Raw genomic sequence first — 27,951 nt, 5'->3', positions numbered from 1 at the left:
GATGTTGATCTTTAAATTTTAGAATTAATATTAAATAAGTATATTAAATGTAGGATGTTCCAGATATATTCTCCTCAGTTGGTGTCACTGTGGCTGGCCAGCAAATTTTTAATTTGATATACTAACCACAAGCTGTTTTCATCAGGTACCCAACAATAATTTGTTACCCTGCCTGGGTAATTGAAAAACACCTTCTTCACACCCATTGCGTTGAGAAACTCTTTTATCTTGCTGTTGGTCTGTGAAAAGGGTAATAAAATATAAAGAGATATTATATGCCAGAAGATAGATTTTTGGAATCCGGGCAACTGAAAGGACATTTGGATTTAGTAACAGGAATGTCATGAAGGCTGTCTCTGGAAGAGAGGTAGAAATGATGAAATTATTCTTTAACTACCTTATACAGTGCCCTCTATAATGTTTGGGACAAAGACCCATCATATATTTATTTGCCTCTGTACTCCACAATTAGAGATTTGTAATAGAAAAAAAAATCACCTGTGGTTAAAGTGCACATTATCAGATTTTAATAAAGGTCAATTTTATAAATGTTGGTTTCACCATGTAGAAATTACAGTAGTGTTTATACATAGTCCCCATTTCAGGGCACCATAATGTTTGGGCACAGCAATGTCATGTAAATGAAAGTAGTCATGTTTAGTATTTTGTTGCATATCCTTTGAAGTCTGCGATTCATGGACATCACCAGTTGCTGGGTGTCTTCTCTGGTGATGCTCTGCCAGGCCTGTATTACAGCCATTTTTAGTTTATGCTTGTTTTGGCGGCTAGTACCCTTCAGTTTTCTCTTCAGCATATAAAAGGCAAGCTCAATTGGGATCAGATCGGGTGATTATAACCATATAACCATATAACAATTACAGCACGGGAACAGGCCATCTCGACCCTTCTAGTCCGTGCCGAACACATATTCTCCCCTAGTCCCATATACCTGCGCTCAGACCATAACCTTCCATTCCCTTCCCGTCCATATAACTATCCAATTTATTTTTAAATGATAAAAACGAACCTGCCTCCACCACCTTCACTGGAAGCTCATTCCACACAGCCACCACTCTCTGAGTAAAGAAGTTCCCCCTCATGTTACCCCTAAACTTCAGTCCCTTAATTCTCAAGTCATGTCCCCTTGTTTGAATCTTCCCTACTCTCAGTGGGAAAAGCTTTTCCACGTCAACTCTGTCTATCCCTCTCATCATTTTAAAAACCTCTATCAAGTCCCCCCTTAACCTTCTGCGCTCCAAAGAATAAAGCCCTAACTTGTTCAACCTTTCTCTGTAACTTAGTTGCTGAAACCCAGGCAACATTCTAGTAAATCTCCTCTGTACTCTCTCTATTTTGTTGACATCCTTCCTATAATTTGGTACGCTTTGGATCTTGGGCAGTTCCTTCTTTCCTCTGTAATTTGTTCTTGCCATCACTCTGATATGGTGAACTTCGTCGTATATTGTCCACAAGACCTTTTTCCAGAACTGTGGTTGCTCTTTTAAGTACTCCTTGGCAAACTATAACCTGGTCAACCTATTTTTGCGGCTAACCAGTGGTTTGCATCTTGTAATGTAGCCTCTATTTCTGTTCATGAAATCTTCTGCGGACAGTGGTCATTGACAAATCCACTCCTAAAACATAGAAACATAGAAATTAGGTGCAGGAGTAGGCCATTCGGCCCTTCGAGCCTGCACCGCCATTCAATATGATCATGGCTGATCATCCAACTCAGTATCCCGTACCTGCATTCTCTCCATACCCTCTGATCCCCTTAGCCACAAGGGCCACATCTAACTCCCTCTTAAATATAGCCAATGAACTGGCCTCAACTACCCTCTGTGGCAGAGAGTTCCAGAGATTCACCACTCTCTGTGTGAAAAAAGTTCTTCTCATCTCGGTTTTAAAGGATTTCCCCCTTATCCTTAAGCTGTGACCCCTTGTCCTGGACTTCCCTAACATCGGGAACAATCTTCCTGCATCTAGCCTGTCCAACCCCTTAAGAATTTTGTAAGTTTCTATAAGATCCCCTCTCAATCTCCTAAATTCTAGAGAGTATAAACCAGGTCTATCCAGTCTTTCTTCATAAGACAGTCCTGACATCCCAGGAATCAGTATGGTGAACTGTCTCTGCACTCCCTCTATGGCAATAATGTCCTTCCTCAGATTTGGAGACCAAAACTGTACGCAATACTCCAGGTGTGGTCTCACCAAGACTGAAGAGTGTTTCTGATCTGTCTGACGGATGTTTGGGATTTTTTCTTTATTATAGAGAGAATTCTTCTGTCATCAGCTGTGGAGGTCTCCCTTGGCCTGTCAGTCCCTTTGCTATTAGTAAGCTCACCAGTGCTCCCTTTCCTCTTAATGATGTTCCAAACAGTTGATTTTGGTAAGCCTAAGGTTTCGCTGATGTTTCCAACTGTTTTATTCTTGTTTCTCAGTCTCACAATGGCTTCTTTGACTTTCATTGGCACATGTTTGGTCGTCATGTTGATAAACAGCAATAAAAGTTTCCAATGGTGATGGAAAGACTGGGGGAAATACTAGGTGCTGAGAGCTCTCTTATACCTGCATTAAGGAGGCAATTAAACACACCTGAGCAATTACAAACGCCTGTGAAGTCATGTGTCCCAAACATTGTGATGCCCTGAAATGGGGGGACTATGTATAAACACAGCTGTAATTTCTACATGGTGAAACCAAAATGTATAAAAAAATTAATAAAATCTGACAATGTGCACTTTAACCACATGTGAATTTTTTCTATTGCATATCTCAAATTGTGTACAGAGGCAAATAAATAAATGATGGGTCTTTGTCCCAAACCTTATGGAGAGCACTATACAATGTGCGTCCACTCATTTACTGTGAAGGTGTGGCATGTTCGTCCTTTATTACATAATGATAAGCTGTATTAATTCACACGTGATTAATTATACTTGTTGCTTTGAGATTTGATATAAAATAAAGCAGCCTAAGGGTTAATTTTTTGCCTCCCCTCATGGTGTGTGCTGAGATAAAATGGAGGGTTCAAAAGGCATAAATATCCAGAATTTATCCTAAGAGAATGCAATTGTTACCCGCTATCATACAAATGAATATACAGCAATATGAGTCAATTCCCAGATCACTTGCATTCAGCATAAAATTGTAACACCAAGGAAAGACATTGGTAGCTATAGTCTCTGCTGGGTCACCTTGATAAGATCTGATTCACACTGTCGTTGATAGTTCAGATATGGTGGTTCATTTTCCTATATTTTAAGAATATTATTTAATATGTAAAAAAAAATAGAACCAAATAAATCTTGTTAATGTATATTTGTTGATTTTAATCTTCACATTAATACTTAGTTTAAGATATTAATTAAATGTGAATAGTGCTGATGTATCAATTTTATCTTAATTTGTATGCTCAATATTAAAAAATTGTCAACCAGATGTATGTGTTTGTTTCACAGAGGCCGGGCTCATTTATTCCTCCCCTTTTTCTATTATCGTTTCATGACCTTAAGGTATGCATCTCGGAGAAATCCTTACTGCAGGTAAGTGACTTTTTTTTCATTCAACTCTGCTATTATGTTTGAATGCGGTGACCATTGTTACAAAGTACATGAAGAAATTTCAAGGTGGATATACTGATCAGAAATGCTATATTAACCCCTAAACACTATGCAAGATTAGCTGAACTATTCTTTATATTCTTGTAGATTAGGATGCTGGACATAAATTAACACAATTTAACATTTTGCAGAGCCCAGAGCATTTTATATTTTAGTATATGGTTTCAAAAATCTTTGAAATTACATGAACATTTTTCACTTTCCTGTCAATATTCAAACATTTTTTAACCATTTGGTTATTTAAATTTTTTTTTTTTTTCATATTTCAATTATATATCAAAATGACCTATTTTAAATAATTTCTAGATCATATTTTGAGAGGAAGGCGAACAAAACTACTTTACATGCCAACTATAGATCAAGTATTTTAGGTCAAAATTTTGATCCCATGTTGCAGATGTTGAACATTGTAGGTCATCAAAAAATAATATTATTTCACTTGGTAATGGCATCTTTTCAAATATATATTTTTTAAGATCAGGGATGTTGTTAAGCTTGAGCTTAGACTTTACCATTTTTGAATCTTTGTATTCATCATAAATAGCAAAATTTAAAATGTGAATACTTTTCTTCAAAAAATACCAATAGAATTATTTCAAACATAATAGAATATGGCAATAAAATGCCTCTGGAGCCACTATCTCTTCTTGTGGGAGAGTCTATAGCTAAAGATCACCTCTTTAAGATAGATGGACTGATTTTTTTTCTCTGAGGTTCTTTGAAATTATCTTCCTCCAAAGACATTGAAAGCACAATGAGTGAGTGAAAAGGTAGTAGGAGTAAAGAGAATGTGCAGCTGAGTAGCTTGAGAGGCAGAGTGACCTCCTATTTCATTTGTCTATATGACTGTAAATTTAGTTCCAGCAGTAAGACTGTAGTAGTGTTGAAGGAAAGTGCTGGTAATACTCAACTCCTTCGGCTGCATCCGCGGGGAGATGAGACATTTGATGACATGTCATCAGAACTGGTAAAAGTTGGAAGTGAAATTAATTTAAAGTTATATGGAAAAGGGGAGGGGCAGCTAGAACAAAAGGGATGTTTTGAGGGGATGAAGCAAAGTGAATTCTGGTTGTGCTCACTTTGAGAGTGGTCGAAGAATGTCTACTAGAAATCAAACGGCAGTTGAAAAGCTCAATTTCTTTCTTTTCCATGTGGTCATGAAAAAAATAATGGAATTAAGATATTAACACTTTCTTTCCACAGATGCTACCAGACCTCCTAAATATGTTCAGTTTTAACTTCAAGTTTCTAGCATTTACAGTGTTTTGCTATTAAAAATATTAGCTACATCTAGTCATTTATCATTATCTAGACAGCACACGTTTGGCTTGATGGCATTGACACAGAGCTGAGTCTCACTGTGCCCCTGTACTTTCTCGATAGAAAAACGTGGCAATATGTCCAGCTGGTAGGATGATGGATTATGTTAGCACAACAGCTGCTATCATAATTTGACTCCATCTCAAAGTAAAACTTGTATTTATGTACTATTGGGTTATGTTTATTTGAATCTTAGGAATATTGTATCTTACTGCTGAAATGCAAGATGCTCTTCTAGGTTATTTAAAGCATGATGCAACACAAAAGAATTATAGAAGAGTGCAGTAAATCTTCTACAAAAGTATGATACGTTATGAAGGAGAAATGCAATTTGATAACAAATCAGGTGACAACTGCAATTTGTTAACCAAAGAGATGGGGGGTGGAGAGGCAATAAGAAAAAGCAGGCCTGGAGATGACTAAATGATGGAGTTTTAAAGGGACTCCTAGTTGACTCCTTTAGAAATAGATTGTGGTACATACAGTGCCCTCCATAATGTTTTGGACAAAGACCCATCATTTATTTATTTGCCTCGGTCCTCCACAATTTGAGATTTGTAATAGGAAAAAAAACACATGTGGTTAAAGTACACATTGTCAGATCTTAATAAAGGCCATTTTTATACATTTTGGTTTCACCATGTAGAAATTACAGCAGTGTTTATACATAGTTCCCCCATTTCAGGGCACCATAATGTTTGGGATACAGCAATGTAATGTAAATTAAAGTAGTCATGTTCAGTATCTTGTTGCATATCCTTTGCATGCAATGACTGCTTGAAGTCTGTGATTCATGGACACCACCTGTTGCTGGGTGTCTTCTCTGGTGATGCTCTGACAGGCATGTATTGCAGCCATCTTTAGCTTATGCTTGTTTTGGGGGCTAGTTCCCTTCAGTTTTCTCTTCACCATATAAAAGGCATGCTCAGATCAGGTGATTGACTTGGCCACTTGAGAATTTACCGTTTTTTAGCTTTGGTAAAACTCCTTTGTTGCTTTAGCAGTATGTTTGGGATCATTGTCTTGCTGTAGAAGGAACAGCCGGCCAATGAGTTTTGAGGCATTTGTTTGAACTTGAGCAAATAGGATGTGACTATACACTTCAGAATTCATTATGCTAATACCATCAGCAGTTGTACAATCAATGAAGATAAGTGAGCCAGTACCTTCAGCAGCCAATCATGACCAGGCCATAACAACCCCACCACCGTGTTTCACAGATGAGGTGGTATGTTTTGGATCATGGGCAGATCCTTCTCTCCTTCATACTTTGCTCTTGCCATCACTCTGATATGTTGAACTTCTTCGCATATTGTCCACAAGACCTTTTTCAAGAACTGTGATTGCTCTTCTTGGCAAACTGTAACCCGGCCATCCTATTTTTGCGGCTAAGCAGTGGTTTGCATCTTGCAGTGTAGCCTCTGTATTTCTGTTCTTGAAGACTTCTATGGATAGTGATCATTGACAAATCCACACCTGACTCCGGAAGAGTGTTTCTGATCTGTGGGACAGGTGTTTGGTGGGTTTTCTTTATTATAGAATTCTTCTGTCATCAGCTGTGGAGGTCATCCTTGACCTTCCAGTCCCTTTGCCATTAGTAAGCTCACCAATTCTCTCTTTCTTCTCTAATGATGTTCCAACAGTTGATTTCGGTATGCCTAAGGATTGGCTGATGTCTCTAACAGTTTTATTCTTGTTTCTCAGTCTCATAATGGCTTATTTGACTTTCATTGGCACAACTTTGGTCTTCATGTTGATAAACAGCAATAAAAGTTTCCAAAGGCGATGGAAAGACTGGAGGAAAGACTAGGTGCTGAGAGCTCTCTTATACCTGCATTAAGGATGCAATGTGTCCCAAACATTATGGTGCCCTGAAATTGGGGGCCTATGTATGAACATAGCTGTAATTTCTACATGGGGAAAGCAAAATGTATAAAAATACCCTTTAATAAAATCTGTCAATGTGCACTTTAACCACATGTGATTTTTTTTTCTATTACAAATCTCAAACTGTGGAGTACAGAGGCAAATAAATAAATGATGGGTCTTTGTCCCAAACATTATGGAGGGCACTGTACTTTGTTGGACTGCAGAGATCAAGCACCATGAGAGCACTTGCACCTTTATCGATATTCATCAATATCTGATGTGGTAATAGACAGTACTGCATTGCATGGTGATAAAGAATTACCATAACTATTCCACTGAATTGTTTGGGGCAATTTGGACAGAGACTGTGGGAACAGATTGAACTGCAACTTTTAAATCCGAGCTTAACGTGAACCCCATCCATTCATAGGAGCAAACCAAGGGCGCCATCTGTAAATTCCTTACAGACACAGTGTGTAGTCAAGTTACATATGCAGTCTGAATTCTTGAACTACCCACAGCATCATTTAAAAAAAAAACAATTGGCACTGAGGAACAATTAGTAAGTAGTGAATCATTGAATTTCTAAAGGCAGCAGATGGATTATAGGCATGACAGTGAAAAGGGGATGTATATTTGAGATATATGCCATCCATGCCTATTACAGGAGCAAATGGATAGCAGAAACTGTATGAATCCATTGTAAACACCATGCAGGAGTAGAGTGGAATGGTTAAACCTGGGTTATTGCAATGCAAAACATGATTTTAAATCACTGATGAAAAATGAATAACAAATGTCAAGCAAATAAAGTCTGTGACAAAGGGTAAAAGAAAGGCACATTACATGTATGTCCAATTTATTATCAATAATGACAAATGTTGTCCAATAAATATAGCTAGTTACAAGAAACTGTATGCAGTATTTATTGTTTATAAAATTAGTCACTTTGGAATAACCACAAATTATGATAATGTGAATTCTCAATCTGAGAATAGTTTAAATTACAAATTTTGCAAAACGCTACAGAATACAGAATAGCCAATTAAATGATAGATGATTCTGTCAAAAGATTGCAGTGAAGATGATTTAATATTGATTGCATCATACAGCTGCGTTCAAGATTTAGCTGTCCAAATTGTGGTTTTACGGGTGCAAGAATAAACTCAGTGCCTGTAACAACCAACCAATATATAAAGTGGTTGAAACTAATTAATCACCTGAAGGAATTATTATTTTCAATAATAATCCCAAATGAAGAATTATTTGATGTTGTGACTGAAAAAAACCCAACATGCTGCAATCGCAGAATACAATCTATCGATAGAAATGTTCCTTATTCCCAATGCTAAATTTTGCAGTTATCACAATTTGTAGATTGATAATTAGGAAAAGAGCAGTTTTTCTCACTGTAATGGGCCCCAATGTTTATGATACAGTAAACAATTTGTTAGCTCCAGCCAAACCAAAGGACACGCCCTTGAAGGATATTCTTAAAAAGTTAAGAGAACATTATGGCCCGAAGCCCTTAGAAATAGCTGAAAGTTATCGATTTGGAACGAGATGCCAACTTCCAAAGGAAATTAGTAATTTTATTGTAGCACTCAAAAGGTTATCAATTCATTATCATTTTGGACATTTCCAAGAACGGGCATTAAGAGACCGTTTTGTGTGTGGACTGAGATGTGAGCGGATCCAAAGTAAGCTGATGACGGTGTATGATCTGACCTTTGAAACAACTTGTAAAACTCCTTTGTCAATGGATATGGCAGAGAGGTCAGGACAACTTCTAGAAAACCAGCGGAAGATTTGAACAAGCTGCTGTCCAGCAAACCAAAGACGGATAAGTCGACAAAGACATCAGAGAATCGTTATCCATGGAAGGATAGCAAGACTATTGCAAAGTCATGCTATTGCTGTTTTGGCTCACATCTAGCACAGTCTTGTCCATTCTTCAAGGCAGAGTGTTATGTGTCACAAGATGGGACATCTAGCGAAGGCTTGTCGCAAGGCTAAGCAGAAAAGAGGTTCAACATCAAGTAAGCTGCATTCTGTGGATCAACTGCAGGCAGAGGAAGAGCTTCTCGACATGTACACCATCTGCAGCAATGAGCTAGTGAACCGGAAGACAAAGAATGTGTCCATGCAAGTCAAGTTGAATGGAGCTCATGTTAGCATGGAAGTCGACACAGGAACATCTGTGAGCGTGATTCCAGAATCTGTGTATCGGGTGAAGCTATGTCAAATTCCTTTGGAAGCGAAGCGAATCGAGCTACGTGGTTACTCTGGGGAGAAGATTCCAGTATTGGGATGCATACATGTACCAGTTAGGTATAAGGAGCAACAGGCGGAGTTGCCTCTCGTAGTTGTAAAGGGAGATAAGCCTGCATTGCTAGATCGGAATTGGTTGCAGATCTTGAAGCTAAACTGGGACGAGATATTCCTCGTTCGCGAAGAATTCAAGTGTCCAGAGGTCGTAATCAAGCAACATCCGAAGGTGTTCAGCGTCCAAGGAGAGCCAATCAAGGGGTACAAGGAGAAAGTGCGTGTGAAACAGGATGCGACACCAGTGCATTGCAAACCACGGGCTGTGCCGTATGCACTTAAGGACAAGGTTGAGAAAGAACTGAAAAGACTTGAAACTGAGAACATTATCAGTAAGGTAGAAAGTAGTGAATGGGCAACACCCATTGAGAAATTATGCACAAATAGCAAGAGGCTCTTGCATTGATTTTTGGTGGTAGGTGGTTTCACAAATACATATATGGTAGAAGGTTTGTAATCGAGACAGATCAATGCCGTTGACAGTGATCCTAAACCCAAAAGCACACATACCAACTCTGGCAGCAGCCAGAATGCAAAGATGGGCATTGATATTGTCTGCATAGCAGTATGATATTCAGTACCGTAAGGCAGCAGAGCACAGCAATACTGAATCCATGTCTAGATTACCTTTGGAATCGGAGGTTACCCCAAACAAAGAGGACTTGTTTTATTTCTCTCATGTAGACGAGTTACCTATCACTTCAGGGGACATTCGGATGGCTACTCGCATTGACAGACTTTTGTCAAGAGTGCAGGAATATGTTACAAATGGATGGCCAACCAAATTGCCGGATTCAGAGACAGAACAAACCATTCTTTGTACGTAGGAATCAAGTAGACCAAGGTTGTGTCATGTGGGGTGCGAAACTTGTAATCCCTGAAAAATATGGAGTAAAATTGCTAGGAGATCTTCATGATCAGCATTTGGGAATGTGTCCAACAAAGAGTCTAGCTAGAAGCTATCTATGGTGGCCTGGTCTAGATAAGGACATAGAACAAATTGTGAAAGAGTGTAGCACATGTCAAGCAGTTGGAAACAATCCACCAACAGTACAGCCATGGAAATGGCCGGCTAGATTGTGGCAAAGATTACACATTGACTTTGCTGAGTTGGATGGACAACAACTGTTCATTGTGATTGATAGTTACTCCAAGTGGGTTGAGATGAACAAAACGACATCCAGCTAAACAATAGACATTTTGCGAGGATTGTTTGCGTCCTATGGATTTTCAGAGGAAATTGTGTCTGATAACGGACCACAATTCTGTTCACAAGAGTTTGCACAATTCATGAAAGGCAATGGTTTAAAACACACTAAAGTAGCTCCATACCATCCCACTTCAAATGGAGCAGCAGAACGCACAGTGCAAATTGTGAAGCGTACATTAGTCAAACAACTGCTGGATCCAAATCCAAAGAAAAGACAGTTGTCTCTGTTTCACAAACTGGCTAACTTTCTGATTACATATCGAAACACTCCTCACACCACTACTGGTCAAACACCAGCTGAACTGTTGTTCTTGAAGAGAAAACCCAGAGCAAGGTTTTCACTGTTGAAACCAAACTAGGCTCAAACAGTAGAAGAGAAACAGGAGAAACAAAAAGCATATCATGACAGAAGTAGAGTAAAGGAAAGGAGTGTTGAGTTGAATCAGTAGGTAAAGGTGAAAAACCATCATCACAAGTGGGTAAAGTGGTTACTTGGAAGAGTAGTGAGAAAGTGCGGACCACAGACGTACTTGGTCAAGATGTTTGGAAGTGGAAAGGTGAGAAAAGTACACATTGACCATGTCATGCCGATGCAAGCACAGACAGGGTTGCAATCAGATCAATTAGACGAGTCTGATAATTTGATTACCACTCAAGTACAGGTACAAATGGATGAACAAGAAATGATTCAAGAAGGTACACAAGATAGTGAGAGTTTGAACCAGCCTGAAAATGGAGGTTCAGGTGTGGTTGACAGTCCAACAAAATTGACTGATGCACTGGAATCTTTGAATGTAGGTCAAAAGGAAGATTTGACAATCAAAAATTACTCCATGTGGTTCTAAACCGTCAGGGAAGATATCCCAGAAAGAAGTAGAAACCCAGTGGTTAGGTTTAATTTGTGAAGTTTATTTTGTGAAATGCACGTATCATTGTATATGCTTACAATGTCCTCATTTTTTCAGATTATATAAAACTATCAGACAAGATTGTAATAAATTCATACCATTTTTATTATATTCAAAAATGTTATACGTTAAAATGTCAACAAGGCGATAACTTTTTTATTAAGGTGGGAGGCGTTGTAATAGCGCCACGTTTGGTCGGAGGATTGTAAATGATTGAATAGCCCACAGTGCAACTGTGCAGTCATGTCTCGGTCAGCAGTGAGTTAACTTGTTATTCTGTGTCTGAGCTCAAGATATCACAACATTCTGATACGCTAGTAGTGTCAGAAGTTGTGATCCAGGATGTTTCTGAAGCTTCTGTCATCGGGCTTTCCCAATGATAGCCTCTCAGCTCTGTGACATATTGGGACACATGCCAACACACTTTCTCTTATCTTTCTCTACCCATTCTGATCCCATGCTGAATTGCATCCGACATAATGTTAGTACTTCACTGTCATACCCGTCTCTACCACCCATTAATGTCTTTTGAGTTTTCTATGACCAATTCTCCTCCTATTTTTCCCTTCCTTTAAAACATTTCTTTTCACATACTTAGCTACTTCCTTTTACAAAATGTAATGGATTCCACATCCACCATTATTTCAGGCAGAGCATTTTCTGGCTTTACACCATTTTGATTTAAAAAATATTCTGTTTGCATTGTATTGATTTATGCAGATGATGGAAATGTATTTTCCTATCATTTGGGGACGGTGGATGGCATCTGCCAGCACAAAGAAAGTATGCATTTTTAAATTAAGCCAAAATCCCTCACTTTTGAACCAGTGCCGCTTGCAAGTTGTAACAGTGCCCCATGCAATTGTAACATTAAGATTAACAATAATATCTAACAATAAAATGTTTGAAGTTTCATAAAGGGAGATTTTTGGGGAAAAAATCAAATCTATTAGAACTTCAAGCAGTTTTAAATAAAATGTTAAATCTCTTTCTTTAAAAAAAATACAGATTATTCCCTTTTCCTTCCCTGCAGCCCTAAAATCGCCATTCAAATGAAGTGCTTGTGAATCCTGCTCCTGATCTGACTTGGCACAGGATCTGAGAGCTTATGCTGGGAGATCTCAGCCAGTTCCTGCTACACTGCTGGGCTCCATGGGGAATCCAGTGGCACAACTTAGCCAAGAAACTGCAGCAGAGTCAGGCTAGTAAGTTCAGGATTTCTGTATTTGTGCAGGTATCAAAACCTTTGGGCCCACTACTAAGAAATGTAGAATTGCCCGAAAACCCATCAAATTTCAGGCCACAAAGCACAAAACCACTGCTAGGCGTTATTGAAAAAAGTAGCACGTCCTTTTAGCCAGAGTTAAGAAAAAAATGTATATAAACTGCAAAGATGTAGGAGCTCAACTGTCACGACTAATGGGATTGAGCTTCTACAAATGGAACCAAAGTCAATGTTGTGTGTAATGTGTACTGATGCACCTTGTCAGCCAGTCAGAATTATACAATAGTCTAGGGTGCAATCAAATTTTCATTAAATGTCAAAAAAATTATTTCTAACCCAATTGCCCGAGCTGAAATTATCAAGGGCTTCAGCAGCCTCTACTCTCTCGTTACTTTGAATGTCTGCATCTACCGCTGCCCATCTGCCTATTGATTGGTAGGAAGCCCAGAATGGGAATTCCATCTCATTAATCATGTCACAGAACAGGGATTAAGACAAGTCTTTGGTTTAAGCTTCACAGCATCTGACCGTTGCCCATCAGTGCGTTTGATAGCTGATGATATGCAAAGAATGCCTGAAGCCCCATGAGGTCATCTGCCAGCAGAACTTCTGAACAGCCTTTCTTCACAATTTGGCCAGTGCAACTGGATAACATTGTTTTTAGCACTGAAGGCCAAAACAGGAGAATGTATTAAATGGAACACTGGCATTATCAATCTTCAAAAGTTTTCTGTTATTAAATGTTCAGTTATAACTATACATTCCAGATCAAACCCTTTGTACTGAACCAGACTAATGAAAGTAATTATTGTAATACTCTATGCCAGAATATATTTAGGTTCCAAAAAATCAAATGATTTAAGCTTGTTTTCACCAGTGGGATAAAGCCCCTGCTGTTCCTAGAGGACTGACAGATTTCCAAGCCTAACAGGACTCAGCTTTGCATTGTTCTTCACTAAAAGCTTTCAGTAACAATGCAATTTTTTTATTAACACTGCAAATACTTTTATTAATTTATGGAAAAATAACGTCACCATTGTGGAGATACAACTTTTCAGTGGCCTTTTTTTCATCTTGTCTAATTTTGATTTAGTTTATCCCATTTCAATACCTGAAAGAATACACAGTGGAAAATGCAATGAGTGGAAACTATTCTAGGAAAATCTGCAGAATGGAACATATTTAATTTCAGCTGAATGAAAGTGATTGATATCACTCAAGTATTTTACCAGTGAGATGCATTCATTGACTTTTGCCTTACTTTTACTTTCTAACATTATTCTAATACTGATCTTGAAAACTCAATCACTTTGTTTATGTGCATAGCCCAGGGAGTTTAAAAATTATAAGCATAAATGCACCTTCATCAAGCTGCTGTGCTTGTATCTGCTGCTGTATTGATTGAAGCTGTCATGGAGCAATGAATCCTTTGATTGCATTCCAAATCCAAGCAAGGTTAATGTGTTTGCTGTCACTGAAAATTCTGAGTATTAATAAAGCAGCAAGTGAGGGTGGTGGTAATAAAATAAATCCATTTACAGAAATGCATGTATTGAACATCAGCTGCCAGTGTCTGTATTGGTTACAACTTTTCTGCTTTTTTTAACACATGAAACCTTTTCTAAACATGAATTGCTGACTGGTCTGATGAGTCAAAGGTTAATTTAGCATCAACATCTACATGATTTGTGCTTCCATGTTAATGTAAGATGAAGAATTTTAAAGTAATTTTCAAATATTTCGATGGAACACTCTACTCCCCTTATTACTTTGACCCTCCCGTGACCTCTCCGCAGTTCTGCTTTTGTTTATGAAAGCGGAGGGTGTATGGAATAGTGAGCTGCTTACTACTGGTTTTGGTAGTCTGGTGGTGTACTGGCTTCTGTTTGAGGCACCAACCCTGGTTGCACATAATCTCAACCCATCATAGCTGCCAGCAATTTAGGTAATGCTGCAATGGATGTACTGTATAATGAGAGGTATCTGGAGTGGCCAGTTGATGGCGTTAAGCCACAGGCAACACTGAATTCACGCAAGCACTGCCAAATTGGGCTATGTCAATGAACTTGTTGCACTGTTAATAGCAGGAAAAGACCACACCCTTGTGCACTGTGTAAAGGGATCATCCGTTATTTATATCAAAGAGGTTGAATTGCCATTCTAGAGCCTGATAAGGATTGAAATCTTAGATAGGGAGCGGCTCATTTATTTCTGATGCCTTTACATACTATTTTGCCAACAGTCATGGGCACAGATCTTTACCGCAGGATTTGAGCTATAATACTGACAACACAATTGCAAACCACTTGTCTATCAGTAAGCGTGATAGAATATAGAATAGTAGGGCACAGGAACAGGACCTTCGGCCCCGATGTTTGTGTCGAACATGATGTCAAATTAAACTGGTGTCTTTTGCCTGCACATGATCTATATCTCCACCTTTCTTGCATGTTTGTGTGCCCATCTAAAAGCTTCTTATACGCCGCTATCATATCTGCTTCCACCACAACCCTGGCAATGCACGCCAGGCACCTTATTTACACTTATTTACGCTTTCTGTGTAAAAAATAGACTTTCCCATTCTCACCTTAAAGCTGGGCCTTCTAGTCATAGAATCCTAGTACTGAAATAGGCCCTTTGGCCCGACTCATCCACGTCGATCAAGGTGCCATGTGTACATACCCCTTACTTTTGACCTCCCAAAGTACTGCACCTCACAATTGCATGGATATGCCTCAGACCATATTGCCATTTCTAAAGCACATATTTGTAATTGATTTGTGTGTGTGCACGTGTGTGTATCACAAATGCAGAGGTCACAGCACAGATCCCTGTGGAACATCACTGATCACAAGCCTCTAGCCAGAATGACACCCAGCCACTAACACCCTCTGATTTCTATGGCTAAGCCAGTTCTGAATCAAAACTACCAAGTCACTGTGGATCCCATTCATCTTAATCTTCTGGATGGGAGAGCTTGTCAAATGCCTTACTGAAGTTCATGTGAGCAGCATTCATTGCACTACCCTCATCAATCACCTTTGTCACCTCCTCAAAAAACTCGATCAAGTTTGTAAGACATCACCTGCTCCACAAAGAGCCTTGGTTCATCCGTTCAGAGAATTTAGAGAGGGCTCTCTGAGCAGAGCAACCCGCTTGAAGAGAAAGGGCAAGGAGGACAACCAATTTCCAATCGAGGAGCATATTGCAAGAGTAGCTCTCAGATAACCATGTAACTGCAAAGTTGTGTCAGGAAGCAGTTAGGAACTGGTCAGTGAATTGTGCCCCATCATACAGATGCACCTGCAGACTAGGCCTGAGGCTATCCTAATCATGAAGTAAAGGGGACATTGGCATTTATTTCTTTGTCACATATTTGAGGCTGTAAAAGCTGACATCACAATTTGCATCTCACTGATCATAATCATAGTCATACTTTATTAGCCAAGTGTGTTTTGCAACATACGAGGAATTTGATTTGCCACACAGTCATACCAATAAAAAGCAACAAAACACACAAAATAAATTTTAACATAAACATCTCACCACAGTGACTCCTCACATTCCTCAGTCTGTCCAGGTAAAAGCCCTGTCCCACTGTGCAAGTTCACCCAAGAGCTCTCCCGAGTTTAAAAAAAAATCAAAACTCGTGGTAGAATGATCGCAGTGGGTACATCGGAGCTCGGGACGTCTCTTAGCACTAATGGCAGGTAATCGGGAAACGTGGTAACTCGTGAAGATTTTCCAACCTGTTGAAAAATGCCCACGAGTAAAATATACTTGGGATGTAAAAATTTGATACTTTTTATCTCGTAGTCATACTGTAGTAGCTCGTGAGTTTACCGTAGTAGGACCTGATGTCCTATATCACTATTGTATGTTCATGATGGAAATAAGAATACTCAGTATATTCATTACCTTTGAATTGTAGTTTTATGTAATCCTCCCATAATTTCTGAGTTCCATTTCACAATATCTATCAGACATGCAGCTTTCCACGTGTACAGGTGGGAGAGTTATAAAACAGTATTTGATAGGAAGGAAACGTTACAGCAGCTGAAAAAAGATTGGTCAAATGGTAGGTTCAATTAAGAACTGGCGAGGGGGATTGGGGGTGGGGAAAAAGTATCTATAGCTTGGGGCTTGCCTAAATGAGTACTGAGATGGATTATCATTCCACACCAAATTTCTTAGACAATAATACTTTTTATGCAATTATCACAAGATTATGCTGGATATGGATCAACGGACTATGTATGGTACATGCTTGTAAATTAGTAAAACAAACGTTCTTCTTTAAGTACTGTGGTTTCTGGGATGGGGTGACTGATTACAAATAACCTACATTCTATATTTTGTCATAATGTGGCTAAAACAATGGCATTTTTGTGATATTTATTGAGATAGAAAATTACAACTGAGTGTGGGCAAAAGATTACCTTGCAACATTCTGTATGTCTGATAGAGTTACACTATAACTACTCATTGCACTCACCACAGAAAGTAAAGCCAATAATTAATAGCTTAACAATCATCTTGATGCTGTGATCTCAGAAAGTGAACAATAAAAAGTGCATTGTATGTTATTTGTTCAGGTTGTGTTTGGATTTATATTTTAAAGATGTCCATTTTTTTCTCACTTTTTCTCTTTGGTTCTAACATTGTCTCTCTCAAACCCTAATCCTTCGCTGCCTCTCTTTCTGTACTGGGTTCACATTGAATTCATTTGCTCTAATTTATACTACTTCAGTCATTTGGACCTTCCTTGATCTTTGCATCTGGTCAGTTCCCATCATTCACTGTCGTTCCCAGTATTCACCAATGATCCAGTTCTCTTGCAGCCCTGTTATCAGCTCACATATCCAGCAACATATGGGTTAAAAACTGTTTTTTGACCCAAAGAGTGCAGTGAAAATCTGATAACCTGGCGTGCCCTGAGATAACTTGCTCTGGGAAATTCTGGAGCTGTACAAGAAATCAATTTTTCATGTTTTGATGGGTGCGTACTAAGTATGTGCAGATCCTGCTATGCATGTAAATTGGGTAAAGTCTTTAAATCCATATATAATATTTTTTTTATAAACATCAAATGGAGGTACAAATTCTCGGTCGATTTCATCAACTGAAGATCCATGCCCCCATGAGCAATTGTACAATCATCTTACCTTTTTTGTAAACCTATTTTAGACTAACACAAATGTTGAAGCTAAAGATTCAGGATATAGCAGTAGGAATATCTTGGGTATGAGTCAAATGTTTTATGATTGTTTGACTCTGGCCAAATGTGTGGAAAGTATGACATTATGACTGCTTCATGATAAATAACTTTATAGCACAGGTTATTATCATAAATGGAAATCTGTTTCACCATTTGAACACAAGGAAAACACCTGATTATCAATAGTTTAATTGGAATCATAAATTCTTCAACGAGTCTATAATGCAGCATGGTGATTTATTAAATATTTTAATTTCCCCACATTAATTTGATCAATTCCACTGAAGTGAGTAGCCGTTCTACATTAGCCAGATGAACAGACATGTAAGTAGACAGGGCATCCACTCAATATAAAATGAATAGGCTTTTAATTTATAGCTTTGCACTGCCTACATTGTCTTGCATGGCAGATATGTGTATTATGCTTTGAAGTAACTAACTGGCCTTCTCTTTATTAACAGGACATTGTTTTATGAGCTTCGAGTGGCAACAGAGCAGCTGACAGCCAGACCTTCCTGTCCGACTTTCCTCCAAAAAGCATGTCACAAAGTTATAAAGCTCATCTGTAAACTGGCTCCAGGGTCATAGAGTTCGAAATTCTCCTTAACATGAGAGAATTTGCAATTGGTGACATTCTTTATTCCTTAGGATTCCATGTAACATGCCTATAATTTATGTTGTGTCCGTTTTTTTGGTTTTCTTTTAAGGAATGGCATCTGAAATTAGCATATGTGATGATGTTTTATGTTCTCAATTCCAGGTGGCGAGGGTTGCCTTTATAAAGTATGTTTGCATTTGATTAATAGACAATGAGAATGGATTTTATATGAATGTGTGTGCTCAGTTTGGTCTGAGGATTGTGAGCGAGGTCTAATCAACGTGCAAAACAGACACTGGGTTACTTTGTCACCCATGCATCACTTGACTATCCATTTTCTTGCATTTGTTTCAAGACGAAGTGTAACCAAATATCCACCCTCCATGCGAAAAATGGCTGTCGTTGCATTAGAAGAATTTAAAATCATACCAAGGGTAGTTTGTAGTAAAGGATTAGATTTTTAATGCTGGATTCATATACATCTTTACGGGAAAAAAAGCATATTTAACAGGTGTAGATACTTTTAAAAGAAATATAGAGATATATTCTAAATGATTTCTGTAAAGTACACATAAGGCTTATTACTCAGGCTCTCCTCATTGTTTTTGTGGCGTCAACTATTAGAATGGCACAAATGACCTCCATTTTCTCAGCTCATCCTCAGGGATTGATACCTTTAACTTTTTGCTTAATGAGGTTAATAAATTATGGTGATAACTCTTGACACATCGTAAGAAGTTTCCAAATAAGTTTTACAGGTCAGCTTTGTATACCAGCAGTCTCTTGAATATTTCATGCCTGTGTCAATAACAATGCCATGAATAGATAACTCCCAGAAATACTGTGAAGGTCAATTCTGTTTTGTCAGGTTACAATGGGATGTGTTAGAGTGGACCTTGTTTTTCTTATCACTTTGAATAATTTTCAGATATTTCTTGGAAGCAGCTTTTTTTTGGCAAATTTAAATATATAACTGTCTCTAGATAAAGCTGCTTCCATGTGATGTGGACAATGTCACTGTGTATGAGTGAACACCTGTACAACACTTGATATCTTTAAACCAATCAATTACTAAAGTAAAAGCAAACAAAAACTCTGGATGCCGAAAACCTGTAATGGGAATGTGAACATTTTCACGCAATCAGGCATTATCTGTGGATATTGATATGGGATCTTAACTCTAATTCTTTCACCTAAGTTACTCATGCCTTGTTCGGAATTTTCAGCAGGACTCGCCACTCCACTGGTACTGGTTTAAAATGAAGACCGTGTAATTTCAGCTTTGATTTAAAATGTAACGTTTCTTAAAAATCTAAATCATGTAAAGACCGTGTGCAGGATATTATAAATGTGTCCCCTAAAATTCTTACAGATTTTATATACCATACCCTGGCAGGGTTGGGTCAGTTCTGACTTTGACTGTTGTGACCCATTTTCTTTTATAGATAAGTTTGTTCTCACTTTTCATTTAGCTTTCATTGGATGTGCAGTGATTTGGAACTGTTTGCTTTACCCCACCTCCCTTTGCACAAACCCTCACTCTAACCTTCATATGACAATTTTCCATTATGGGAGTTTGAATGATTTGCCTGCATGATCATACATTCCATGATATATTTTATCATATTTACACTATACATTGAATCATTGTTGCCAACTTACACAAAATGCAAGGTAAGCTGTTCTGAAGGATGTGGCAGAGCAAAGGGGGTGAATAACTGAAGGGCTCCATATCATTTGCGGTTTCCATGTGAAAATTCTCAATGTCAGGAAAATACAAGCAGAAGCTAGGTGTTTTCTCAAAGGAAAGGGACAAGACAGTCATGAGTGTTTTATTGTCATATGTCCCAGATAGAGCAATTAAAGTCTTACTTGCAGCAGTACAACAAAAAATGTAAACATATATAGACTGAAAAGTCACAATAGACCACTCTTGTGTATTTTCCTTATAAAAGAGCCCAATGTCGAGCAATGAATCACCTTGGCATATATTGAATTTTAGAAATTGTGCAAATCCACCGAGCAATCATAAAAATTGTTGAAAATTAGGTCAGTTTAATTAAATGGTTGTAAAAAGTTGTCACTTATTACAAATGGTTCAGTCTGAATTGAAGGCAATGCTAAAGAAAAATATTTTTTATTTTCATTCAAAAATTTGATTATGTTTAAAAATGGAGACTTCAAATGAATTGCTCACCAGAAAACTATCCGTTTTAGCATCTACCACATCAACTGCTGATTACAAGATTCTCAATGGAACAACAGTTTAACCCTTACATCCAAAATGAATGAATGAGAGGGACTGTGCAATGTGAATGAGGTTATGATGCTTAGTTGAATGCATCATAACATTCAAACTAAGCTGTTGTCTACTCAGTTTTAACCACGCTTCAAATTTGAAACTCGAATATTGCAATTTTATTGGTCATTAAAGGCAGAAGGACAATAGACAATAGGTGCAAGAGTAGGCCATTCGGCCCTTCGAGCCAGCACCGCCATTCAATATGATCATGGCTGATCATCCCCAATCAGTACCTCGTTCCTGCCTTATCCCCATATCCCCTGACTTCGCTATCTTTAAGAGCCCGATCCAGCTCTCTCTTGAAAGGATCCTTTAGTGTGCTCCATTTCCATGTTAAAAGGCTTTTGGCAGTTTTAGATTTTTCCCATCACAATGGAATTTAATGTGAAAATCTTGGAACCAGTAACACCTCAAATATTTGATAGTTCAACAGCGGCTTGGTGTACTATTTATAAAGCATTATGCACTGTCGGAAGGAAAAAGAATAATTGAATGTAAAGATAAAAGTTAGGGCTGTGCTAATATTTGCCATGGGTAAACAAGGACCAACTGACAGTGTCAAGACCCTGTCATAAAAACAGAATGTAGAATTGATAGCAAGTCCATCAACATGCAATCGACCCAAACACATTACAAAGAAATGTGGAATATAAGTGAAATATTGTTCATATCCAATAAAAGGTTACAAGTTGACAAGATACAGCCAGTATTTATTGTCCATTTCTAACTTTCTTTGAGATGCCCATAGTGAGCTGCAATATTCTGATGACAGTGAGCTCAGAGTGACGCACTGTATCACAGGATCTATTGCACACTCAGTAGCAATGAAACAACTGTCATAAAATTACAAGTCAGCATTGTATGTGAATTGTGGTGGAACTTGGCATTAAGGGCATTCATTATTCTTACCAACCAAGCCTTATGTGGTAAAGTTCACCTTGCAGAATCGGGCATACTTTCAAAGTTGCATTCGGCAACAATTTCAGAAACTTTGCTGGATCACAAGTCTGTCCTGGGCCTCCTCCATGGCCAGAGTGAGGACCACCGTAAATTGGAGGAGCAGCACCTCATATTTTGCTTGGATAGTTTATACCCCAGCGGTATGAATATTGACTTCACTGATTTCAGGTAGTCCCTGCTTTCTCCTCCCCTTCTCAGCTCTCCCTCAGCCCACTGTTCCCACCTCTCCCTTTCTTCTTCCCGCCCCCCCACCCTCACATCAGTCTGAAGAAGGGTCACGAGCCGAAACGTTGCCTATTTCCTTCGCTCCATACGTGCTGAGTTTCTCCAGCATTTTTGTTTACCTTCGATTTTCCAGCATCTGCAGGTCCTTCCTAAACATTAAAGAAATTCCTCTTCTTCTTTCTAAATGTCTGTCCTTTTATTCTGAGGTAATGGTCTCTGGTCTCAGACTCTCCCACTAGTGGAAACATCATCTCCACATCGACTATCCAGGCCTTTCAGTGCGGTCCTCCCCCTCTTATCCTTCTAAACTCCATGCTCCCTTTTCCAATGCTTGTTTCTTTCAAGAATTAATTTAGGGAGATCCCATGTAATCGGCAAAAGTCCCTTTATGAAGTAGGTTGAGTAGTCAGTCTCGGAGAACCATATAGCAGGGAGACAGGCCCTTTGGTACAATTCATCCATGCCGACAATGATGCCCTATCTAAGATAATGCCATTTGCTTACATTTATTCCATATCCATCTAAATCTTTCATCCACGTTTCTGTCCAAATGTCTTTCCAATGTTATCCACAAGTTATAGGAGTAGAATTAGGCCATTCAGCCCATAGTCTACTCTGCCATTCAATCGTGGCTAATCTCTGCCTCCTAATCCAATTTTCCTTCCTTCTCCCCATAACCTTTGACACCCATTATAATCAAGAATTTGTCTATCTCTGCCTTAAAAATATCTACTGCCTTGGCCTCCACAGCCCTCAGTGGCAATGAGTTCTACAGATTAACTACCCTCTGACTTAGAAGTCCTCCTCGCCCTTCTAAAAGAGCACCCTTTAATTTTGAGGCTATGACAAGAGACAATAGGTGCAGGAGTATGCCATTTGACCCTACGAGCCAGCACCGCCATTCAATGTGATCATGGCTGATTATCTCCAATCAGTACCCCTTTCCTGCCTTCTCCCCATATCCCCATATTTTTAAGAGCCCTATCTAGCTCTCTCTTGAAAGCATCAAGGGAACCTGCCTCCACCGCCCAGAGGCAGAGAATTCCACAGACTCACCACTCTGTGAGAAAAAGTGGTTCCTCGTCTCCGTCCTAAATGGCTTACTCCTTATTTTTAAACTGTGGACCCTGGTTCTGGACTCCCCCAACATTGGGAACATGTTTCCTGCCTCTAGCGTGTCCAAACCCTTAACAATCTTATATGTTTCAATGAGATCCCCTCTCATCCTTTTAAACTTCAGAGTGTATCAGCACAGCTGCTCCATTCTCTCAGCATATGACAGTCCCGCCATCCCGGGAATTAACCTTGTAAACCTACGCTGCAGTCCCTCAATAACAAGAATGTCCTTCCTCAAATTAGGGGACCAAAACTGCACACAATACTCCAGGTGTGGTCTCACTAGGGCTCTGTACAACTGCAGAAGGACCTCTTTGCTCCGATATCCGATTCCTCTTGTTATAAAGGCCAACATACCATTTGCTTTCTTCACTACCTGCAGTAGCTGCATGCTTACTTTCAAAGACTGATGTACAAGGACCCCCAGATCCCGTTGTACTTCCCCTTTTCCCAACTTGACACCTTTGGTCGTAGCAATTGTTATTGTTCCCATCTCAACTACTTCATCTGGCTACATGAACCAGCCCCTCCCTAGCCATAAGTATTTGAAAGGTAACAGACCCGTGGTCGCTGGTCCCACAAGGCTTGCCCACTGGCACTTCTGTCAGAGTAGATCAAGTTTTGCCCCCTCGTTTGTGTGGCCCTCTACGTATTGCCTGAAGAAATCTTCCTCAATTAAAGTCTCTCTCAGATAGGAAACCAGGAAGTAAGAATCATGACTTTAATGCAATATTTTAAATTCTTACCAGAGTGAAACATGCAAGGGTGGAATAGAAGCTGAAGTATCACACACACACACACACATTTTTTCTATTTTAACATCCTGTATATTCTAAAATATTTATCCAATGAAATTAATGCACAAAATTATTTTATTTTTTAATTATAGAGATTTTAAAGCGATAATTATGATTTGGTATGCCATTAACTTCACAAATAATAAGTTTAATATTGCAGGTTATCAGCAATATAAGTTAAAATAATCTGAATTTCTTGTCAGTTAATTTGATTATGTTGGCGGAGGATGCAAAAACCCACTCCTCGCACCTTTTGGTTTTCCACATTTAGATTTCCACATTTAACTGTACAGACCTGTATTGCAAAACTTAATGCCAGCTTCACCTTATGATGATGGTGAGTGCTGACAGCCTGTATATAGCAAGCATTAAATAGCCCCAATCTAATGAAATAATTAAATAAACTTAAAATATTAATGAAAACAGTGATGAATGATTAACTACTTCATAAATCTTCTCAACTTCTCATAAAGTTTCTCAAACTTTATCATTCATTAATCAACATGATCTTCGAAATATTTAAACTTACATATGCGCACTTTTTTTAATTCTCCGTGTATATTTAGCTATGCATGAAATGTTTTATCAGTAGATTGAATGGTAGAATTGTTGCAGCACAGGAGGAAGCAATTTAGCCCATCAAATCCTTATCTGCTTTATCTAGAACATTCTAGTAATATATTTTAATTGTAACATTAGAAATATAATGGCATAAATTTTTACTGGTTTAGAGCTATATAGAAAACCTAAAAAAAAAACATTGTACACTTAGATTTTTAAAATTAAATATTAATTGTATACACTGGAAACTGTATCAACTTCGTAAACTGGCATCTGGTCAGTGAAAGTACTAGTCAGTTGAGAGGAAAAATAGACATCTGGCATGAATTCATCTTTTTTTATATATTTAAATAGCTTTGCTATTTCTGTCTGTTCATCCGCTCATAGGGAGTTGTATGTAATGAAGCATGTAGTTGTAACTAGGCTATACCTCAGCTGGAAAATGTCAAATTATATTATGCATTCTTCAAAATCATAAATCATGCTTAAGATTTATTTTTAAAATGTGAAGGTAAGGGGAGAAAAATTGACAATTTTGTTAACAAGTCACCAGGAATTGCAGAATGATTTTATTAAAAGTCCCATGTTATTGTTGTCAGAAGCAGAGATCTCTGGAGACTCAAGTATTCATGGTACAAATGTGATTATAAAGATTGTAAGATTATGCAGATGTTCAAGTATGCTGGGGAATCTCAGACAGCCTTTATGCTTTGAATGCCACACTTGAATGTTAAACAATGCCTTTGAGAAACTAGCACAATCATAAATAGGTTTTAATTATTTCCTATGTAGCATCATGTAGACCTGTGATTCAGTTGTTTTGGTAAAATACTAATAAAAATGCATATATATATATATATAATTCTGCAAACAGTCAATTATGACCAACAATGTCATCCTTTTGTGATGATGTCTTCATTATAAATGCTAAAAGCAAAGGGATAGCCACTGAAGCCATTTTGTAGGTAGATTATACATTATTTCTATTACAATTGTGAAAATGTGCAATATTGTCTTGTTATTAATGCTTATCCATTGAACAAATTGTAAATTTTGTGTGCTCTGCATTCTGTAATACGTATGCTTGAAATGTTAGAATAGTAAACATATTTCGGCGCCTAATACAGTTGCTGTTCTGAGTCTCTTTACTTCGATTTAAGATTAAAATACATCACCAATTTGTCAGGAGCTGGAACCTCCATTGCACATGATCAGTCGCTAGTCATAAAACCCTTGCTCACCTGTAGGATAATTAGATTTGTAGTATTTAGCTGGTTAAAGAAAATATCCAAAAAATAAAGAGTTTTGCTCTTTTATACCAAAGAACTGTTGTCAATATTTACTACTAACCAAAATACATTGCTATAGGTGGTATTGTAAACAGTAAAGAAGGTTATCAACAATTACAGCAGAATCTGTTTAGAGACACAGCATGGAAACAGGATCTCCAGCCCAATGAGTCCATGTCGAATGTGGATCTTGTGTTCACACTAGTTCTGTTATCACACTTTTACATCCATTACCTTCACAATAGGGGCAATTTACAGATTCTACAAACTCCACTGACCGAATGCCTTTTTAAATAATGTTATTGTTATTGCCTTAACTGCTTTCTCTGGAAACTTGTTCCATACACACATCGCCTCTTACATTAAACTTAATTCCCTCTCGTTTTTGATTATCTTTGCCTGGGGAAAAAGGTTCATCCACCCTGGTAGAGCTGCTGCCTCACAGTCAGAGATTTGGATTTGATCCTGCCCTCAGATGCTATCTACATGGAGTTTACAAGTACGTTCTCCCTGTCACTGCATGGGTTTCCTCTGGGTGCTCTGGTTTTCTCACATATTCCAAAGATGTGAGAGTTTGTAGAATCTATAAATTGCCCTTAATGTGGAGGTAATGGATGTGATAACAGAACTAGTGTGAACAGAAGATCAATGGTCGACGTGGACTCACTGGGCTGAAGATCCTGTTTCCATGCTGTATCTCTAAACTTGATTCTGCTGTAATTGTTGGTAACTTTTGTTACTGTCTACAATACCACCTATTTCAGTGCTATCTACAAAATGGTCAATTCTTGAGTGGCCATGTCAATCACCCGATCTGAACCCAATAGAGCATGCCTTTTATATGCTGAAGAGAAAACTGAAGGGGACTAGCCCCCAAAACAAGCATAAGCTAAAGATGGCTGCAATACAGGCCTGGCAGAGCATCACCAGAAAAGACACCCAGCAACTGGTGATGTCCATGAATCGCAGACTTCAATCATTCATTGCATGCAAAGGATATGCAACAAAATACTAAACATCACTACTTTCATTTACATGACAATGCTGTGTTCCAAACATTATGGTATGTATAAACGTTACTGTAATTCCTACATGGTGAAACCAAAATGTATAAAAATGGCCTTTATTAAAATCTGACAATGCACTTTAACCAAATCTATTGTTTTCAATTTCAAATCTCAAATTGTGGAGTGTTACAGACGCAAATAAATAAATGATGGGTCTTTGTCTCAAACATTATGGAGGGCACTCCAGATAGTACCCACTAATCCAGACATAATTCTAGTAAATCTCCTCTGCACCCATTCCAAATCCTCCACATCATTCCTGTAATGGGGTGTTTAGAATTGGACACAAAACTTCAAATGCGGCCCAATCAAACTCTTATGAAGATGACGTTTCAGGTCAGGACCTTTATTCAGACTGATCAGCCTGAAGCTGTAAGGTACACAAAATTGCTGGAGAAACTCAGCGGGTGCAGCAGCATCTATGGAGCGAAGGAAATAGGCGGCGTTTCGGGCCGAAACCCTTCTTCAGACTGATGGGGGGTGGGGGGGAGAAGGAAGGAAAAAGGGAGGAGGAGGAGCCCGAGGGCGGGGGGATGGGAGGAGACAGTTCGAGGGTTAAGGAAGGGGAGGAGACAGCAAGGGCTAGTCTGAAGCTGTATCCCGACCCAAAACATCGTCTGTTCATTCCCTCCTAACTGACCGAGTTTCTCCAGCACGTTTTTTTGTTCAGGTTTTCACCATCTGCAGTTTATTCTGTCTTCATGTGACTATCTTCAATATTGACTTGACAATATTGTCAACAGCCATGAAAGAAATAATCTGTAGCTACTACTTAATGCCCTTTTCACTCAAGTAGCTCTGATAAAAGTTTATGAATTTGACAAGCTTATTTTTTTAATTTCCTTTTGTTCCTCAGTTACACCAAGACTTCCTACAATGATGTCCAGGTTGACAGTGTTTGGTTTGGTTTAGTTTAGTTTAGAAATACAGCATGGGAACAGTCTCTTCAGCCTACCAAGTCGCACAGACCAGCTATCCCCGCACATTAACACTACTCTTCACAAGAGAGACAATTTTTACATTTATACCAAGCCAATTAACCCACAAACCTGTACATCTTTGGAGTATGAGAGGAAACCAAAGATCTTGGAGAAAACCTCTGCAGTCATTGGGAGAATGTACAAACTTAGTACGGACAGCAGCCACAGCCAGGATCGAACCCGGGTCTCTGGCACTGTAAGGCACCAACTATACTACTGCGCCACCATGCTGCTCAGGTATTCACCTATTTTAGAATTATTTCTGGAAAAACATATACACTCTTAAAGATGAAAATATTCTACTAAAACATTTTACAGTGACTAAATGTAAACTTTGGTGAGACTGCTTTAAAAATTA

The 27,951-nt window shown here is 38.5% G+C and overlaps 1 protein-coding gene across 1 annotated transcript in view; it reads left to right on the top strand.

Annotated features, from left to right (window-relative positions):
* Window positions 1-26,685, top strand: part of LOC129702227 (transmembrane protein 33-like) — a 118,449-nt gene extending 91,764 nt beyond the window's left edge. The window contains exons 7-8 of the mRNA XM_055643886.1: window positions 3,462-3,545; window positions 18,160-26,685. Of these exons, the coding sequence (XP_055499861.1) occupies window positions 3,462-3,545; window positions 18,160-18,286 (211 nt within the window). The 3' untranslated portion in view covers window positions 18,287-26,685. The remainder of the gene's footprint in view (window positions 1-3,461; window positions 3,546-18,159) is intronic.
* The last annotated feature ends 1,266 nt before the right edge of the window (window positions 26,686-27,951 follow it).

Source organism: Leucoraja erinacea, chromosome 12 (genome assembly GCF_028641065.1).
Source record: "Leucoraja erinacea ecotype New England chromosome 12, Leri_hhj_1, whole genome shotgun sequence".
In the NCBI taxonomy this organism is placed as follows: domain Eukaryota; kingdom Metazoa; phylum Chordata; class Chondrichthyes; order Rajiformes; family Rajidae; genus Leucoraja; species Leucoraja erinaceus.
Note: the sequence above shows the minus strand (reverse complement) of the source record. Positions and strands in the feature narration are given on the sequence as shown.